Source organism: Lagenorhynchus albirostris, chromosome 18 (assembly GCF_949774975.1).
Source record: "Lagenorhynchus albirostris chromosome 18, mLagAlb1.1, whole genome shotgun sequence".
In the NCBI taxonomy this organism is placed as follows: domain Eukaryota; kingdom Metazoa; phylum Chordata; class Mammalia; order Artiodactyla; family Delphinidae; genus Lagenorhynchus; species Lagenorhynchus albirostris.
This window is the reverse complement of record NC_083112.1, coordinates 5999338-6019882: the sequence shown is the minus strand read 5'-3', so window position 1 is coordinate 6019882 and position 20545 is coordinate 5999338. Positions and strand designations below refer to the sequence as shown.

At 40.3% G+C, this 20545-nt stretch overlaps 1 protein-coding gene across 1 annotated transcript; it reads right to left on the bottom strand.

The window, feature by feature from the left end:
* Nucleotides 1–5377: 5377 nt before the first annotated feature.
* POMP (proteasome maturation protein) lies at nucleotides 5378–18368 on the bottom strand. Its single transcript, XM_060129118.1, has 6 exons — nucleotides 18280–18368; nucleotides 15637–15734; nucleotides 13855–13915; nucleotides 11769–11870; nucleotides 9967–10060; nucleotides 5378–5547 (listed from the first exon to the last, which is right to left on the bottom strand). The coding sequence occupies exons 1-6, from the start codon at nucleotides 18280–18282 to the stop codon at nucleotides 5480–5482; spliced, it is 426 nt and encodes a 141-aa protein (XP_059985101.1). The 5' UTR covers nucleotides 18283–18368; the 3' UTR covers nucleotides 5378–5479.
* Between the last annotated feature and the right edge of the window lie 2177 nt (nucleotides 18369–20545).

Below are 20545 nucleotides of genomic sequence, written 5' to 3'. Positions count from 1 at the left end.
ACTTCAAAAGAATTTGTATTCTGTAGTTTTTGGATGGGATGTTTCATATATGTATACATGTTAAGTTCATCCCGTCTAAGGTATTGTTTAAGGCTGATGTTTCTTTCTTTTCTGCATGATCTGTCCAATGATGTAAATGCAGTCCCCTACTATTGTGTTACTGTCAATTTCTCCCTTTATGTTTGTTAATATTTGCTTTATGTATTTAGGTGCTCCTATTTTGGGTGCCTATATATTTACAATTGTTATAACTTCTTGCTGGATTGATCCCTTGATCACTAGGTAAAGCCCTTTGTCTCATGTTACAGTCTGTTTGAAAGTCTGTTTTGTCTGATATAAGCATTCCACCACAGATTTCATTTGTACCTTTTCCCATTCCCCACTTTTAGTCTGTGGGTATCTCTTGTAGGCAGCATATATATGGGTCTTGTTTTTTTTATTTGGCCACTCTGTCTTCTGATTGGAGAATTTCCTATGCTTACATTTAAAGTAATTATTGATAGATATGTACCTATTGCCATTTTGTTAATTGTTTTCTGGTCGTTTTTGTAGTTCTTTTTTGTCCTTTTCTTCTTTTGCTCTCTTCCCTTGTAATTTGATGACTATCTGTAGTGTTATGTTTGAATTTTTTTTTTTTTTGGTGTGTGTGGGTGTGTGTATTATAGACTTTAGGGTTTTGGTTACCATGAGACATATATAACGACATGTATATGATTATTTTCTCTCTTAAGTTCGAATGCATTACTAACCTACATTTTTACTCCCCACCCCATGTTTAATGTTTTTAGTGTCATATTTTACATCTTTTTCTGTAACCTTTACTTATTGTGGATATAGGTGATTTTACTATCTTTGTCTTTTAACCTTCCTCTTAGCTATATAAGTGGCTGATCCACTACCTTTACTGTATGTTTGCATTTACCAGTGAGATTTTCCTTTCATAATTTTCATTTTCTAGTTGTGGATTTTTCTTTTCTGCTTAGAGAAGTCCCTTTAACATTTTCTTGTAAAGCCAGTTTAGTGACACCAAACTCTTTAGCTTTTGCTTGTCTGTAAAACTCTTTATCTCTCTTTCAATTCTGAATGATAACCTTGCCAGGTGGAATATTCTTGGTTGTTAAGTTTTCTCCTTTCATCACTTTGAATATATTGTGTCACTCCCTTCTGGCCTGCAAAGTTTCTGCTACAGAGTCAGCTGACAGTCTTATGGGAGTTTCCCTGTATGTAACTAGTTGCTTTTCTCTTGCTGCTTTTAAGATTCTCTTTTTTTTTTTTTTTTGCTACTTTAATTATAATGTCTTGGTGTGAACCTCTATGGATTCATCTTGTTTAGGACTCTCTGTGCTTCCTGGACCTGGATGTCTGTTTCCTTCCCCAGATAGGAAGGTTTTCATCTATTATTTCTTCAAATAAGTTCTCTGCCTGCTTCTCTCTCTTCTCCTTCTGGTACTCTTGTAATGCAAATGTTAGGATGCTTGATATTGTCTCAGAGGTCTCTTTAAAACTATCATCATTTTTTAAAACTTTTTTCTGTTCAGCTTAGGTGATTTCCACTACTCTGCCTTCCAGATCACTGATCCATTCCTCTGCATCATCTAAGCTACTGTTGATTCCTGCTGGTGTATTTTTTGTTATTGTATTCTTCAGCTCTGTTTGGTTCTTTTTTATATTTTCTAACTCTTGGTTGAAAGTCTCACTATGTTAATCACTCTTCTCTCCAGTTCGTTGGGTATCTTTAAGATCATTACCTTGAACTTTGTATCAGGGAGGTTGTTTATCTCCACTTCATTTAGTTCTTTTTCTGAGGTTCTTATTCCTTCTCTTGGAACATATTCCTCTGTCTCCTCATTGTACCCAATTCTCGGGCAAATTTATTTCTATATGTTACATAGGTCAGCCACTTTCCTCATCTTGGAGAAGTGTTCCTATGTTGGAGATGCTCTATGGGGTCCAGCAGCAGGCTTCCCTCTGGTCACCAGAGCTTTATGCTCTAGGGAGGCTGTGTGTGCCCTTCTCTGTGGCAGAACTGACCACGGTGGGTGCGCTGGCAGTGGGGCTGGACCCTGGCCCATCTGGTTGCGAGGTTGTGCCTTGTGCAGTGGCTTGTACTTGCTGGAGGGCAGGGTAGGCTTCCCACGTGGTTGGGTGTTTGACCCAGTGGGGCACAGGGCTGCTGCTGGCCCACTGATAGGTGGGACCAGGTCCCTGGCGCTAACAGGACATGAGAATTCCAAAATGGTGCTTCACAATGCTGGTGTTATTGTGGTAGAACAAGTTCCCCAAAATGGATGCTGCCAGCATCTCTCCCCAGGGGGAGTCCCAGGTGCCTCCTGCCTCCCTGGATCCAAGATGAGCAAGCAGGTCTGACCCTCTGTCCTTTCGAATTAACGTCTACACTGGGAGTCAGATCGCACTTACCCTTTCAGAGAGAAGTCTGTTTCCTGTAGCCCTCTGGCTCTTCTGAACATAAGCCCCACTGGTTTTCAAAGCCAGATGTTCTGGGGGCTCATTTTCCTGGTGGAGGACCCCCAGGCTGGGGAGTCCAATGGGCTCAAACCCCTTGCTCCTTGGGGAAGATCTCTATAATTGTGATATTCCTCCCACTTCCTCACCAACCTGTGGGTGTGGGTCCTGATATACTGTATCTCTGTCCTTCCTACCTGACTCGTGCTTCCTTCATGTTTTTTTTTCCGGTACGCGGGCCTCTCACTGTTGTGGCCTCTCCCGTTGCGGAGCACAGGCTCCGGACGCACAGGCTCAGCAGCCATGGCTCACGGGCCCAGCCACTCTGCGGCATGTGGGATCTTCCTGGACCGGGGCATGAACCCGTGTCCCCTGCATCGGCAGGCGGACTCTCAACCATTGCACCACCAAGGAAGCCCCTTCTTTATGTTTTTAATGGTGGAAAATCTTTTCTGTTAGTCTTCAGGTTGTTTCCACAGACAGCTGTGTGCTGTTAAACAGCTGTCATTTGGACATGCCCATGGGAGGAGGTGAGTTCAGGGACTTTCTACTCTGCCATCTTGGCCACTGCCCCCACCAAGGTATGGGCTCTTAATTAAGGATTTGTTGTACTTGAAGGAACCTGAATTTCAACTTTGAAATCATGAGCTAAATAAGTTCAATGAAGTATCACATTTTTGGTTTTGCTTTATTGAAATATCAAGTCAAAATTTGGTTAAACTTAGATTCATCCAATTGTAGACTCCAGTGGAAGATTATACACTATACAGTCTTTCAGCTTTTCAAAAGTAATCTACCTGTTCAGACAATTTTCTACACTCTTGAAATGTCTGCATTCAAAGGAATAACAAAATGCAGGAAAGCACTGGGTTATACTTATGTGTACTCCTGAAAGAGGGATGAAACCCACTGCAAAAAGAAAAATTAATAAAAAATAATAAGCCTATCATTTATATTTTGTACAGAGGGTAGGACTGAAGAGACGTGTCTAGTGAAAGAGCCATCCCATGATGTGCCAAACAGTGCTCAGTTATTTGCAAACCCACCCGCTTTGAGACAATAAAACCCACAAATTCCTTTATTCACATATATATTAAAAAAAAAGTAACACAGAACTACATTACAGTCCATTAATTATGTTTATATCTCTTTTATTGTGAATTTTATCATTTTAGTGTTAGTAAAATTAATTGTAATCAGGCACCAACCTGTGAAGTATCTCTTAAACCCTCAAAATACTAAACTAATTCCTTAAAACAAACCCCACGGCATCTGAAAGAAAAAATGCCTAACTGAAGAGTCTGGCACCTAGGCAAAGTATCTCAGAGGAACCTGAAATTTACTCTTATGAAGGAACCCAAATCATCCCAACTCCAGGCACACACTGCAGTTTGCAGAGACTACTAGCAAACATTCCAGCACCGGGGTACACGGGAAGAATTAACTGATGCTAATAAATATTACTATAAAGGCGAAAGCAAGCATATAAATCAAAGGTTCTCATTCCTGGAGAGCTTTTCAAAAGTAGACTTCCTGGGATCCACCCCAGACTCGTCCTTCTGGAATTTCTGAGATTCAGACCCTGACACCAAAATTCTTTCACAAGATTTCCAGGTGATTTTACACACACCCAGGGATAAGGATCATGGGTGTAAACACAAAGGAGGTAAAAGAGGAAAAGGAGAGAGGGGCAAGCATGAAGACCTTCAGAGAATAAGCACTAATCATGATTACCAATTTCTGTGTTTAAAGCATCAGTTTTTCCATTTAAACTATGTTCATTAATTCATAGTACCTTCTACTGGTCAGGAAGAGTATCTACTATTCCTAAAACTAATTAAGGTACAGAAATATCCAACTTTGTTAATTAGTTGAAAGAGAACACATTTAGAAACAATCAATTAGTGAACCTTCATTATTTCTATATTTTCTCATAAATATTTAAGTGTAAAGTGGGTTGGCAAATATTGTGTTGGCAAAGACAGTTTTAAGCTCAATTCTCAACGGTCAGGAGCAATTTTTACAGTAGGATGTTTAGCAGCATCCCTAGCCTCCTTGCACTAGATGCCAGTTGGAAACCCTCCCCAAAGTTGTGACAACCAGAAATTTCTCTAGACACTGTTAAATGACCCCCCCACTCCCAGTGGGGAGAGAAAACATTGCCTTCAGTCATAAATCAGTGACTTAGACAATAAAAATACTCCTGAGAAATTGATAATCTTTAATTTTGTATACTAGGTCCATAAAAAAATACCTTATTAACAAAGAACAACCATAGGGAAGATTTATTTTTAAATAAACTATTATTGAATTTGTTCATGAATAGTTGTATGTGTACACAAATGTTCTGTTTTCCTTTTTAAATTTAAGCATCTTATGATATATTAATCTATGCAGTACTACAGTTTAATTGACATCTGCTGATTGTTTAATTTTTCACTTTAAAGACAAGACCAAAATCAAAACCTCTGAACTTATACTTTTCAACCTGAAAGAATCAAAGAATGTAGTTATAATCCTAAGTAGCATCAATAAAGCAAGTGTTATTCTTATGAGTATTAATGGACTATACTGAAACAAGGTAAAATATAATAGTCTTATTTTGTACTTACTTTGAAATGCTGCCACTGAACAGATGTTTATTCTGAAAGATGCTACTATGAAGTTTGCAGGCTCAAATACCAATAATGATTATTCAAAATTAAATTTATGAAATAACTAGGAAACAGGCTGAATTGGAACCTGTGCATAGTTTTATGATATTAATCAGCAACATTTTTTTAAAGACATAGAAGGCTATTGTTTTAATATAAATTAGAAGTTTTTAAACCATCTCCCTTTAGTGCCTTCAATTATCACATAAACCAAAGACCCAAATAACTTCAAATGATCACAGATACTATTTAGGCAAAAATTCTCATGTGTCAGTAATTTTAATGTTGTGCACGTCAAATTATAGTAAAAAACGACTATAAACAAGATGCAGCCCCTCTATTTCCATGAACAGCACACTGCATTACAGTAAACCGAGCTTATATTCAACCATCAAATGTGGTTCTCCCATTAGTTCACTTTGTGACGGGTCTGAAAACAAACAAAAACAAACATATTAAAGAACTGGACACTTAGAATGGGTGCATTCTACTGTATGTCAAGTATACCTCAATTCAGGTGATTGTAAAAGAAAATATAGATTGAATAAGTTCTTTTTCAAAGTTCTTAAGTTTTCCAGTGCTTTCCAGTTGACCCTAGGAACGATCTCTAATAAGAGATTAAACAATCCGTAATCTAATTTGCAAAACCCATTTTATTTCTATCACTCTGTGCTCTGTTGCAAATATATATATACACAAACCAGAAGTCTAGAGCAAGAAAACCTTAAAAACCTTCACTCTCTTGTCTGTATTGACGAGTCAGACAAAAGTCTTACTTTAACTGCAATAATGCACCTAAGAGTTTTTAAAATGAATAACAACATTAAGCTTCCTACAAACAAACAAAGCCTCTTCTCCTCCACACAGGACAAGAAACAGAATAAATACCCAACAAAATAAACTGTAAAATCAGTTTGTAAAAATAAATAATCATTAAAATAATGATTACCAAGAGTAACAGATCAATTTGGATGTTTCCTCACTGGATCTCCTAAGAGACTGGAGATTACTGTGTCACATTAGTTCAGCAATCTCTACTCTTGACATCTGTCACACAACAAAGTAACCTTAGCAACAACTGATACTGTTACAATTATTATTAGAGTAAATGGCTATGTATACAACAGGCATCCAAAACCCAAATTAAGAAAAAGTATGTCCGCACATGAGTACAAAGAACAAAGATGTTTGCTGCAGCCCTGTTTTGTTATTTGTTAATAAGAGAGAAAACTCAATACATGTATTGATGCAGCATACCTACTACCGTAAGATACACACAGTATGATACCAATTGTGATAAAAAAATATATACACAAAGCAACGCCAGATATTTTCTGATTATATATATTTGTATGAAGACACACAGAAAAAAGTCTGGAAGGACACACACTAACTAAAAGCAAGCAGCAGGCAAATAGGGAAGCAGGGAGAGAAATGGGTTTGGGGTAAACATGGAGGACTTGAGTCTCAGCTGTAATGTTTTCAATTTTTAAACAAAGAATATCCTTATTTATATAATAACAACTTCCCTTTTAAACTCTGCTTTTTAAAGCTTTTGACTTTAATAAAATACATGCTTATTAAATAAATCACTTGCACCAGAAGACAGCACACCATGTAAGCAAGGCCCTGGCCCGTGAGACTCCCAGGGAGGACCCGGCCTCTTGGTCAGTCTCAGTTCCCTCGTCTTAAAGTGACAGAACTAGAGTAAACGGAAGGCCACTTTCAGCATTAAGAAAAAGGCTAGTTGTGACTTTCTTACTGCCTTCCTCACATTCTCTTCCCTTCCTTAAAATATAATGTGCAGATTTTTCTTGGCCAAGCACTTCCCCGATGAGCAAGCAAACAAAACCCTGATCACCTCCAACACTTTAAAAAATGTAAATTGGAGAATTATACAGATTTTCATCACAGTTGACTAGTCTTCATATCACGCTTAGATTAACACACTACTCCCTCATTACAGACTTTAAAATTCCTTCTGGGTCAAATGTGATGAGGAGAATGTGGTGAGCAACAGCTTTCAACACTCATCACGGATTAAGCACCTTATGAGGCACTGGAGACACAAGAGTTAACAAGACAAAGTCCCCAGCTCTCGTGAGGCCTGTATTTAAGTTGGGGAAAACAAATAAGAAACAAGAAAAATACTGAAAAAGTGATAAGCAAAGAATGAAAATGAGGTGACAGGGTGACTGGGACTACTTTAGACTGGGTAGTCTCTGAAGGAGTGACATTTAAACTGGGATCTGAAAAGTGAGGGGGAAAGTATTCTAAGCAGAAGGAACAGCTAAGGCAAGGCCCTAAGGTGAAGCCATAAACTGTCCATAAATTATACAGTCACAGTCCCCACAAGGGGGAAACTACCCAAAGTGCAGTGCAGTGATCTCATCCTGACAAAAATCACCTACCTAAACAGAGGATCTTTCTAGTTCTTAGCTGCCTTACAGAGATGCAAGGAATGAATATATAAAGATGTCCATAAGATAGCTAGTGATTTTTTTTTTTTTTTGTGGTACGCGGGCCTCTCACTGTTGTGGCCTCTCCCGTTGCGGAGCACAGGCTCCGGACAGGCAGGCCCAGTGGCCATGGCTCGCGGGCCTAGCCGCCCTGCGGCATGTGGGATCTTCCTGGACCAGGGCACGAATCCGTGTCCCCTGCATCGGCAGGCGGACTCGCAACCACTGCGCCACCAGGGAAGCCTCCGCTAGTGATCTTTTTAAATCTGAAATTCTATCACATGTCACGGCTTAAAATCACTCAATGGGTATGGACACCACGGGGGGAACGTCGGAGGCGGGGCAGGGGTGGTGGTGGTGGGATGAATTGGGAGACTGCGACTGACACATATACACTAATATGCATAAAATAGATAACTAATAACCTGCTGTTTGAAAAAATAAAATTAAAAGAAAGATTATAAATTGAAAGAAAACAAAAGAGCTGAAGAAAAAAATAAAGTTACAGTCTTCAGATGTCAAAAGAAAAAAAAAAATCACTCAATGGCTTTCTGTTGCATTCTGAATAAACTTTTTATGGTCTGCAAGGCGCTGGCTCCTCTGTACCTGCCTGGCTTTTCAACCTCACCTTATTCTACTTTCCACTTCCCTCAAAACACTCCAGCTACATGGGCCTCCTTAACATGTTCTTATGTGTGTTGAGAGACAATTCTCTAGGAGCCTTTCTTGATTCCACAAGTCTTGGAAGCAGAGGCACTGTCTGCCTTTGTTCTGGACTCTCTTTCCAAGGCTGTTTCTAAAGAGAGATCATGTTGCCCTTGGGGCACAGAATAGGCAGGCTGACTGCCCATTATAAGATTCAGGTGCCCTGAACTTGGGGTTCCCCTTACTGTAACAAAATACACTCTATATGCTGGTTTCATCTAACCCTCTTCTTGCTGCCCTGTGGGAACTGGGGCTTAGGGACCCAACAGAAAAGCTGATGCTCTGGCTTCTGCTACTGCCGTGAATAACAAACTGCCCTTTGTCTCGAGGAGTCTGTCTCTGCCAGCATCCGTGAAACCACAGAGGGCTAACTTGTTAGCTCTTAAGTGGAATAAACCCTTCAGAGCTCTTCGGCTGTTCTCAGGTTAGAGACCCTGGACATACAGCTTCTTCTGTCTGAAATATTCTTCCCTCTACTTTTAGCTCAACTAATTCATGTATCTTTCAGGAATCAATTTATATGTCATATTCCCAGAGGTGCCTGGCCCTCCTACCCAACAACAAACTATACACCTACCCCCTTTATTCTTAGAATTTAATCACTGTTTATAACTACATGTTTGTGTTTTAACTGTTAATGTTTACCTCCCCCATCAGGAAGCACAGATGTTTCGTTTTTTTCACCGTCGTATATTCAAAGCCTAGCCCAGTGCCTGACGTATAACAATTATTTTACTGACTGAATAAATGCTCAGTAAGTCCCTCTCCCTTTTTTTCACATGACTTTACAGAGGCTGATTTTTAAATGAGTGCATTTTTATAACTAAAAGATAATTATAAACCTGAGCTATCACCTTACTAATTTTAAATGAGGTCTAAATTCAACGTAAAAGCTTAGGAATTCCAGGTTTTCCTGCATTCAAAAAGTTCCCTCAGGGAAGATTCTCAAAGAGGAGTCTCATGAGATTTCTGTTGCATCCACAGCATCTCGTTACCGGACATTAGCAGCCAAGCAAAAGTAATATAATTGAATCCTGTTGGGTTTTTCTGTTTCTCCTAAACTGCTGAGGCATAATGAACAGAAGTAATACTGGACAGAATTATATTTGTTTACCTTCCTCAGAACCAGAAAAAAATAAAGGATGCTGCATGTATTGCTCTTACTTAAAAGCCATTTATGTCATACATAATATAATCATCCAGAGAATTTTGTTAAAAATGACAGATTCTTCTTTACTATTCACCATCTATAGAAACACAACAATTACTTAGGAGGAAAGGGTGGGTATTTTTTAAAGAAAACTTTGATCTTATTTTTTCTAGTTGTTTTTAAAACTAGTCACATCCCACAAACATTCTGAATAGTGCAACAACAATCCTTGTTTAAGTTACCCTAAGAATATTGTACTGGACTCACACATCAGACTTTATCCTCAGGATATGAAAGGAATGACTGTCATTAATTGACTGAAATGACTATTATCTCAGAACTCCATAAATAATTTTCACTTTTAAAACCAGTTAAACAGTTATTACCATTAAATTTTATCTTATTTCACTGAATAAACACAAATGAATTCAATCAGCTATAAACTCCACGAGGACGAAGACGCTGTAGGTTTCATCTGCTGCTGTTGTCTTGTACATTACTGGGGCTCTATAAAAAGGTATGGAATGACACTTACCATTAAGAATATCTTCAAATCCAATAGTCTCATCATTACCCCTCAAAATATCCAATGAAAGGTTTGAGCTTGGAAGAAATGGAAGACGCTGAACCTTCAGGAAAAGTATAAAAAGGCAAAATTAGAAAAAACCAAGGGGAAAAAATATACATGACCAAATTTCACATTCTTCATTCTTTATTTGTAAAATTCACAAAACCAAGTAACATATCAATTTAACCAACGTGGGTTAATCAATTTAACATGCAAGTTCACATTTGAGACCCAAACCAAAATTTTAAAAATTCCTCAACACTTTATGCAAAATACACACACTGAAACTGAGAGCTTCTCACTGACACTTAACAATCCCATCAGGCTTGCTCACGTTCGAGGGCTTCGCTTCCGTCCAGGAAACCCAAGCACACACCATGTGATGAAATGCAAAATCCTAGAGCCTAAAACCATTCTTTGTTCCTAATAAACGTGGGATGATCAAATTCCTGAAGAAATTCCAACTCAGCGAAAGCAGTATTCTATTTAGTAAACCAATTATTCATTTTATATGTTGTTCTGTATTGCTCACACAAATGTTTAAGTTATGACCCTTTAAAACAGTACCAATAGGGACTTCCCTGGTGGCACAGTGGTTAAGAATCTGCCTGCCAATGCAGGGGACACGGGTTTGATCCCTGGTCTGGGAAGATTCCATATGCCGCGGAGCAACTAAGCCCATGTGCCACAACTACTGAGCCTGCGCTCTAGAGCCCACGAACTACAACTACTGAGCCTGCGTGCCCCAACTGCTGAAGCCAGCATGCCTAGAGCCCATGTTCCGCAACAAGAGAAGCCACCACAATGAGAAGCCCACGCACCGCAATGAAGAGTAGCCCCCACTCGCCACAACTAGAGAAAGCCCATGCAGCAACGAAGACCAACGCAGCAAAAAATAAACTAATAATTAATTTAAAAAAAAACAAACAGTAGTGGTAACTAGAAATGAAGATCAAAGTCACCTGTGGGCCTTTAAAAACCACAATGCCATTGTGAACTAGTGTTACATACTTTTTTCAATTATTAAATACATATACTGCAGACTAGTATCTAAGTACAGTGGAGAAAGCATGGGCTGTACAGTCAGAGAGATCTGGATTCAAATTCTGCTTTTATACTTACTTAGGCTTTGCCTAAGTTACCTGACTTGTGTCACCCTGTTTCCATCTGTGAACTAGGATAACAGCACCTTCCTCTCAAACCTGCAGCATGGTGCAGTGTAAAGTATACATATATAGTCAATGGCACATAGTTTGTACCCAACAAACTTTAATGTAGCCAAACCAAATTTTCAGTTTTTCTGTTCTTTGTTAGTTGTCCAGCAATCACTGGAATCAATGGATGTGACAGAATCCAGAGCACAGATGGGGGGACAGTTCTTACACACTTGGAACAACCTTTCCGAAGATCTTCTTCCTAAGCAACAGGTATACTCAGCAATATACAACCTGCCTATTAGATACCTCCACCTGGATATTCCTAGAGACATCTCAGATTCAGTGTAACCCCCCAAAGGAGAAAAACATGAAAAGTGAACACAGGTAAGTTTTCAGACAGTGAGCCTATAATTTAAAGGAGTTTTCCATTTCAAAGCTTCTTTTCTCTATGAAGCAGAAATCAAGGTCATATCCTAAAAGGGGGAAAGTAGGATAGGTTGTAGGGGAGAAGAGAAGGTAAGGTTTGTACAGCTGTTATTAAAATAGAAGGCTCCTTCCAACTGATATCAACACACAGGTGGGATGCATACAAACTGACATTCATAAACCCACCTGCTGCACTGCCTTGAATTCCATTTGTAGTTTTAATGGAGCAAATAGACCCTGGATGTTTCTCAGTGTGGAAAAGTTCATTTTATCTTGGTTGAGCTGGAACTATAAAGACAACAATGTAATTTTAAATGTTACTCAACATTCTGCTTTCAAAACAGTTAGCACTGATACGCATGTGACACAATACTTAGAGGAAAGATTTCAATATCCATAACTGAAATAAAAACGAAGTATTTTTACTAATTTCTTCGACAAATTTTAGAATATGTATGTCTATATTTTACCTGGCATGCAGGTGTCCTTCACTGGTGTAAAATTACCACCTAAAATTTAGATTTACAGAACTAATACATTAAGGGAATGTTTTTCACATTGCAAAAGTGTATTTACAAAGCATAATCATATTTCAATGCTTTTGATTAGAATTACTGCAAAACTGGTAGAGCAAAAAGGTGTAAATAACCTCAGATCCAGAAAGTTTTATACAGGGACAATAATTAGTAAGAAATTTCTAAGTATGAAAGTATCTACTTCAAAGGATTTCATAAAAGAAATAATCAGACCCATTATACGGTCATGTTAATTAAACTACAACCCTTAAACTCCACCTTTCTGAGTAATTGAGTCTGGGGGAAAAAAGAAACCCAAACTCTAAAGTCTGTCCAATTTGTGTTGGGTACTAATAAGCAATTTTATTCTGGAATCATACTCTTATTAAGCACTGATACTACTTCTAAAAAACGAGTCAGGGCTTCCCTGGTGGTGCAGTGGTTGAGAGTCCGCCTGCCGATGCAGGGGACGCGGGTTCGTGCCCCAGTCTGGGAGGATCCCTCATGCCACGGAGCGGCTGGGCCCGTGAGCCATGGCCGCTGAGCCTGCGTGTCCGGAGCCTGTGCTCCGCAACGGGAGAGGCCACAACAGTGAGAGGCCCAGGTAGCGCAAAAAAAAAAAAAAGAAAGAGTCAGGTTTACCCCATCTAAATATGTATAATTTATCTTTGAACCCAAATGCAGAACCTCACATTCACCTCTTTGTTTTTCTTGAAGTTCTGGCCTAGTCTTTTGGTCTATTGGGTCATCTATGATGTAGTTCACTTATTCATCAAAACGAGCTATCCGTGTCAGCTTTTTCTTCCATAAACCTGATTTATATGTTTTCTATGGCTAATCTGAAATCTCTGAAAAACAACCTTCTCATCTTCTGAGCATGAAACCAGAATGCAGCTAAAGCAGCCAGGGGCCCCTTTATTTTCTCGTCTAATTTGAACTTCAATTTCATCATCAAATTATTTGTTCTACTTTTTCTTAAGGAAAAATCTTTCCCCTTGCTGAAGAGGGAGGAAACAAAACAAAACAAAAAAAACGGAATAGGTCAGCTTCCTGTTAACTGGGTAACACTGCACCATCATCCCCAAGTAGTAAGACACCTCCTTGTTCTTGCTCTGAATGTGTTATTTAAAAACCCTTTAGGTTGTCCTTAGGACATCTGTACAAGCTATACCCTCTGGGGAATAACCTTTCCCCACCTATTTATCTGGTTAATACTGTTCTAAAACTGTTCAAATGCCCTCTTCTAGAAAGCTTTCCACAGATGCTTGCTCCATCCCTGGTCCTCTACAACACTTTATGAAGCCCCTATCCACTGCTTATCCTCCCATTAAAATTTCAGCCCCTTAAGGATGGGGACTATGTCATATTCACCTGTGCACCTACTGTGCCCAGCAGTAACTTGGAGATGCAGGGCTTGAAAAAGAGGTCAAGGCTAGAGATATGGGCTTGGGAAGACCAACAGCAAAAATGGCAGGGGAAAAAATATAAAAGAAAATGGGATCATCAAAGGAGAACATATGAAAGGAATGGAAAGGTGGACTAACCTCTAGAAATGTCTATAAAAAAGACAAAGAAGAATGTGTAGAAAGGGAGCTTTAGTGAAGCAATACAATGATAACTCAAAGATTAGGATATTGAAAACAAGGCCTCAAGTTTTTCATGGTTAAATGCTCAACACCAGAAGTGTCTTAATCAAGTATTATTAAAAATATTTTTCTACTAAAGGATAAAAATAAAAACACAGGTAACATACTTACATTTTTTTCTGATAATTCAAGAGGATGACTGGGCAAAAGTTCATTTTTCACATAAGAAAAACTGAAAATAAACATTTAAGATGGAAGATTATACATTACTGAATACCTAGAGCTCAAAATCACATCCATCACTGTTGTAATATAAATAAATGGCACAAGGGAGTTTTGGGGGGATGAGTAAACTGTTCTGTATCCTGAGTGTGGTGGTGATGGTTCTGGGAATTAACACGTTTTAAAATTCATAGAACTATACACCAAAAGGAAGACAAGAAGTCAAATTTACTGAATATTGTTTTAAATGCATCTATTATAGATACTGGTGGTCAAGACTTCAATTCACTGGGGAGAACCCCCCCCAAAAAATGGTGCTAAATGATGCCCTGTACCTAGAAGAAATTTAATAAAAAGTATGTTTAATACTATTACTCTGATGACATGATTCTTGTATTATATAAAATATCTAAGCCTCTTTTGTTCAGATCTAATGCATATTCAATAGTTAATATATTTTTGGTAAACACATGTTGAACGATCTGTTTGACATTTACCAAACACCTACTATGTATAAAGTACCATGTTAGGTGATATACAGCTAGAACCAGGCCCAGGTCTTTATCACCCTAGATATACAAAGATGACTATCTTATTGCCCAAACCAGGATCTGAGAGCTGAAGGAAACCTTAGAAATCCTGCAACAATCTTTACTGAATACTATCTTTGTACAGAACATTATCCGCAAAGTGGAATTTGATAATGGCTCTGCTCGTGGCAATCTTACAGTCTAACTGGGAAGGAAAAGAAGCATTTCATGTGAAAACAAAAAAAACAAGAACGAATCACCCGGATTGGTTACTGGCTAGCTTATAAATCTGATTGTACTATACTACTGCCAATTCCAAAGGCAATATAGTGCATCTTTTACTACGGAATGAAAAGACAATAGTGAGGTATTATGTCTGCTCCCAGAGACCAATATTAGAATGATATTCTAAGACAGTAAAAGTAAACACCTTAAAATTAGATATAAAATTCAAAAATTCAAAACACAGTACATACAAAGCGGGGAGGAAAGCATTATCCTTATTTGATTAAGCAGAAAAACAATGTGCCAAGGAAAAGGACCAGTACTAGAAATTCAGACCTAAACATATAGAAAAATATAGAAAATCGAGGGAAGGGGCATAACTGCACTGAAACTAGAAAAGAAAAATAAGAGCATCTAAGGCTTACCCAGTGCTTACTAATGCCATGTACTGGTCTACGTACTTTCCATGTGTTAGCTCATTCAAAATAACATATATGCTATTACTAGCCTTATTTCACAGGTGTGGACACTGAGACGTAGAACAATTAAGTAACCTGCCCACAGGCATACATCTAGTAAATGGTGGAGCCAGGACCAAAACCCAGAGTCCATGCTCTTTACTGCTATGTTCTAGTGTCTCTCAAAGAACAGTCAATTACTCCAATAGTTAATAAGATAAAGAGACAAATTGCTCTCCAAGTTATCAGCAGCACAAAGAAGAATCCTACCAAATCATGCTACTGGGTAACATCTCCTAGGAAGGTGCCCTTTCCTGGGAACATACTACCCTGATAAGATGCTTCTTCCACTATAGAACACATCCAATCCTACCCTACCCCTCCTCCCCTAAAGTGTATTACTTGCTACCTCCTAAATTAAATATACATTTATGGCCTATCAAAATATTTAAAGAATACTGTGAGAAATAATTCACATTTTACCATAACAAAGTCAAAGTCCCAATTCCCCCATATACCCTTTTCGAAGAAGATCATGACTTTCAAAAGGTCCACTTGCTGAAAGTTCAGTAACTGGAATACTGTCCTTTAGCTGAGATCCAAGTCCTCTGGCATTCTACAACAGAAAGGAAAAACACTATTAAATATAAACAGTTCAAAAAAACACTGAACATCTATGTAAAAAACACTGTTTAAGCACTGGAAAGAAAGGATAAGGTCTTTGCCCTCAAAGGGCCCAGTCTAGACAAGTACCATGAGCCTTAGCATTATGGTAGAGGAATATACATGGTTCCGTGAATAAAGTCGAATTTGGGGTAGGAAGGATTCCTGAGTTGATCTCTGAGTGCTGTCAGATTGAAAGGCATTCACGTAAAACAAGAACATGGGTAAAAGTATAAAAATATAAATGAGCAAGCTACAAGTCGTTTGAGATGACCAGCTCACTACATGTCTGAGTAGAGCAGTAAAGGCTGGCCAAAAGAAAAAATGAAAAGGCTTCAGTATGCAAAGAAACTTCTGTTTTATTCTGAAATAGACAGAGAGCCTCTGAAGGGTTATGGCATGATCAGATTTACTTTTATTGGAAAGATCCCCCCTTAGGTTAGAATGATCGGCACAGAATGAAAAATGTTGAGGGCAGAATCCTGGGGAATACCATTCCTTATGGACAAGGAAGAACAAGGAAAATGGGACTAAGAACAGAGAGAACAGCTAGAAGAGAGTAGTCACAGGAGCTAAGAAAGAAAGGGAATTTCAGAAAGTATTTGGTTCCCATAAGAGGGTACTACCTATGAAAAATAAATGTACCTAATCAGGATGGTATAAATAAAAAAAAATAAAAACAAAGACTCATGGTATATTTGGTACTAGAGTATGGTCACCCTACTCATTTATACTATAATTTAATCACCAAATATTTATTAAATATCTACTATGTGGCAGGTTCTCTATTAGATACTGAAGATACATATCTGTCTTCCAGAGCTTAATCTAATGAAGATAGAGTAAACATGCAATTAAAATGTAATACATGTTACCATAGTTAAAACACAAGATGCTGAGTTTAAGTTACTTGTTGCTGAAATACATCATCCCTGCAATTCTGCAGAAAACCGTAAAACAGCTGCAGGTAGTTTGGAGTGTTATACTCTTCTAGGAGAAACTATTCTGAGAAACCAGCTTTTTAAATTGATGTTTTACCTTATTTTCATATTTTACTAGGTCAGGTACTGCACAGTGTCCCGGGTTTCCTCAATCTACCACCCCAGTCCAGGCTCTCACACCTGGATAATGTTAACAGCACTGCCTCTAGCCTGTTCTATTTTCCAATTCTGCACAGCAAGATTTGCCTGATAAGCAATTTTCCTCACCAAAGCTGTTAAAAAAACAAAACAAAACGAAAAACAAAAACCTTTCACTGGTTTGTCAATGTCTTGCCTGAATAATGTCCAAGGTCCGAAGCCTGGAACTCAAGAAGCTGTACAACAGGTTTCAACTCTCCCACATAGAAGTCACAGTTAATTAGGAAAAGAAGCTGAAATCTAGTGTGGAGGCCACTAACCTGATGAAGGCACAGAACCTCTCTGGCCCTGTTTACTCATCCTTCCAGCTGCCTGAACTCTTTCCAGGACCAGAGTTGTATGATTGTACCTTTCCAAAAACATCTTCTGTTGCTTTCCTACATAAAGGTTCTCCTCCTCCCAGACTGCTTTATTGTAGAGTAACGGAAGAAAAGTTTCCTCTACACACAAAGAAAAGGGGGATTCTGATCTCTGGGATCTACTGTTATCACTTTCCCAATTCCCTCCTGTAAAACATGAGAATCAGTACATGATATTTCTAATAAAGTAGCAGAGGAAAACAAATCTATGAAAAGTTAATTAACACTAGTTACTTGAGAATGTTTATTAAACCTCTTTACTATGTCCAGCAGTATTTACCAACAGAAACTTTCTAGACTTGGATGGCCCAGCAGCAGTACTGGTAGTATCAGAGTCGCGAGCAATGACGATTCAAGAATCTCTCCCAAACATCAAACTTTTAAGTTAAAAAGAGAGAAGGGTCGGGGCAGGAGGAGACCCAATAACAATACTGACAAACGGGGAGTAGCAACTATCCAGTTTTCCCCCCTCCAACACGTGCCATACTACGAGCTCCCAAAAATGTTTGTGGGGTAAAGCTGAGTGATGGAAAAGGGACCCACAGCTGTGGGTTTGTTATCAAGGCAGTTCCGAGGGTCAGGGGTGAGTGAGGATGTCGGGCACTCGTCTCCCAAAGGTCCTCCCCTCGGGGGAGGGGTAGTCGGCCGCGCCGCACCCCAGACCGTTGCACTTTTGGGGGTGTCCTTTCCGGCTCGGCGCCAACTACGGGAAGGGACCGGGGTCGGGGCCGACTTGGGGACTTGGGAATGGGAGAGAGGAGGCGGTGGGAAAGGATGAAGCCGAGGCGCCGCTCGCGGGACCAGCGCCGGAGCCCTGCCCAGGCGGCGGCCACGAACCCCCGGACCCCGTGACTCGACAAATCATGGCGCTCGAGGCCGGCCTCCTCCTCCCGCCGCCGCCGCCGCCGCCACCGGGGAACGGGCTGGGGAGCGGCGGCCTGCTCCTGCGCCCACGGACCCGAGCCCGCCGGCCACTCGGGTCGCCCAGGGTCTCACTCACCATCTTCAACTCGCTCTGCGAACAGCTTCTCAGCCTGTTACCGTCAGCCGACCCCGCGGCTCACTTCCGTTTCCGGGGTTGCCCCCACCCACATCCGCCGGAAGTGCGTCCGTCCGGGCGAGGAAGGAAGAAGGGTGCGGGGCACCTGGAGGGAGCCGCACGGGGCCGGAGCTCCCACGCCTGAAGTCCCGAGGGATCGGGGACCGAGGGCGCCGTAAGGGGGTGTGGGCTGGAGGAGGGCGGGGGAGGGGAGACGCGGTTGTTCACTCTGTTCGTTATCAGCCCCGACCGCTTGTGCGGCGTTGGGAGATGGGCAGTGTACTTTGCTGGATGCATCGCCCGGTTCATCCAAAATCTCTTTGAGGTCGAGATTACATTTTTCATAAGGGCAAACGAGGCCCAGGTGGAATGAGTGATTCGCGTGCAGTCATCCAGCTAGTGAGGCAAATGTGGAAGCCAAAGCTTTTGCCGGTTTGCTTTTATTTTTTTAATTACTTATCGAAGGCCAGCTATGTTCAGGACTCCGGGCTGAGACTAAGAATACAGAAATGAACAGGCTCGTGTGGTTCCTGGGCTCCAGCAGTAGAGGAACTCTTGGGGTGGGCAGGGTGACAACTAAGTAAGTATGATATCAGTGACCTCTGAGGGCTTTTACTATGTAGTAACACAATTCCAAGTGCTGTACGTGAACTATCTCCTTTAACTCTTTGAATAATCTTATGAAGTGAGTTCTGCACTTACCTCAGTTTTACAGGCGCTGAAAGCAAGACATAAAAGAGTTTAAATAGATATGACCAAGGACACGTAATCTATTATAGTTACAGTCATACACTATACTCTGTTGCCTTCCAAATGTGATGTGGTAAAAACGGACTCACGCGTTGTCACCATGTAATGGAGCTAATTTAAGGAATCCTTGGGCTGGCAGTCAAGGTATAAGAGTGAATTAGAGAGGAGAGAATATGAAAGACATTGCTGGTAGATTTGCTTGTGCAAAAGCTCAAGTGGGAAAGAAGGCCAGTGTGGCTAAATTTCAGTGAGTAAGGTAGAGAGGAGTGTGAGATGAGGCTTAGGAGATGGAGGCAGATTTATCGTGGAGGCCCTTGTGTGCCACATTAAGGATGAGGCTTTATCTTTAAAAAGACATTGAAGGATTTTAAGGAGGGAGGTCCTAAGGTTGTATGTGTTATGCAGCGCATGACAGTAGATACTGTCATGGATTCCACAACCTTGAACTTCTGCGATAATCCACATTTTGAGTATTGTGCACTGCTGTCCTTATGTGTTTCCTTCTCACTCTTCAGAATATCCATGTTTACCTTGAGATTTGAGATCGAGTGTTTCATTTGCATCCTTTTCCTGTCAGTTCCACCTAAGGAGAAATTTTAAAACTGCATCTCTATTTATTTCTTTAATTTAATTTTTATTTTATGTTGAGGTGTAGTTGATTTACAGTGTTGTGTTAGTATCAGGTGTACAGCAAAGTGGTTCAGTTATACAGACACATATATCCATTCTAAAACTGCATCTTTTTAAAAAAGTTTTTTTTAATGTTTGTTGATTGCTCACAGTTCAGTCATTTTTTTTTTTTTTTTTGCGGTACGCGGGCCTCTCACTGTTGTGGCCTCTCCCGTTGCGGAGCACAGGCTCCGGACGCGCAGGCTCAGCGGCCATGGCTCACGGGCCCAGCCGCTCCGCGGCATGGGGGATCCTCCCGGACCGGGGCACGAACCCGTGTCCCCTGCATCGGCAAGCGGACTCTCAACCACTGCGCCACCAGGGAAGCCCAGTCATTAAGTATTTGTTGAGCATTGGCTTGATACTAGATTCTGGAGCTAAAGAGAAGAAAAATCCATTTCCCTGTACTTGAGATGCTTTTGTTTTCCTGGGGCAATAGACGCATAAACAGGTATTTAAAATGCGCTGTGGTCAATGCTTAATAGAGAAAGGAGCTGGATCAGGTTGGGAACAGGGAAAGACGGCACTTGAAGAAGAAACGTGGAAAGGTGAGGATTTGAAGAAGGGCATGTTTGAAGACTGTTTCCATGTGGCTGGAGTTCTGGGTGAGTAGGTGGACCAAGATGATATGAGACTGGAGGGATTGGTCAGAGCTGATGTGAAGGGCCCTTGGATGGTGTGCTGAGGTTTGGGGCTTTTTCTTACAGGGAACAGGGGATGATGGAGGCCTTGTCATAAACACTTGACATAAAAAAAAAAATTATTGTGGTGGCAGCATGAAGGATATATGCAATCAGGAGAAACCAGA

Bases quoted from the DNA above. Each gene is read 5' to 3' on its own strand.
- POMP (XM_060129118.1), bottom strand. The intron at 13,916-15,636 runs GTATATGGGGGA...GTTTATTTTCAG, and splicing joins CATGATCTTCTTCGAAAAGG to TTTTTCTTATGTGAAAAATG. The intron at 11,871-13,854 runs GTAAGTATGTTA...TTGTCTTTATAG, and splicing joins TTGAATTATCAGAAAAAAAT to TTCCAGCTCAACCAAGATAA.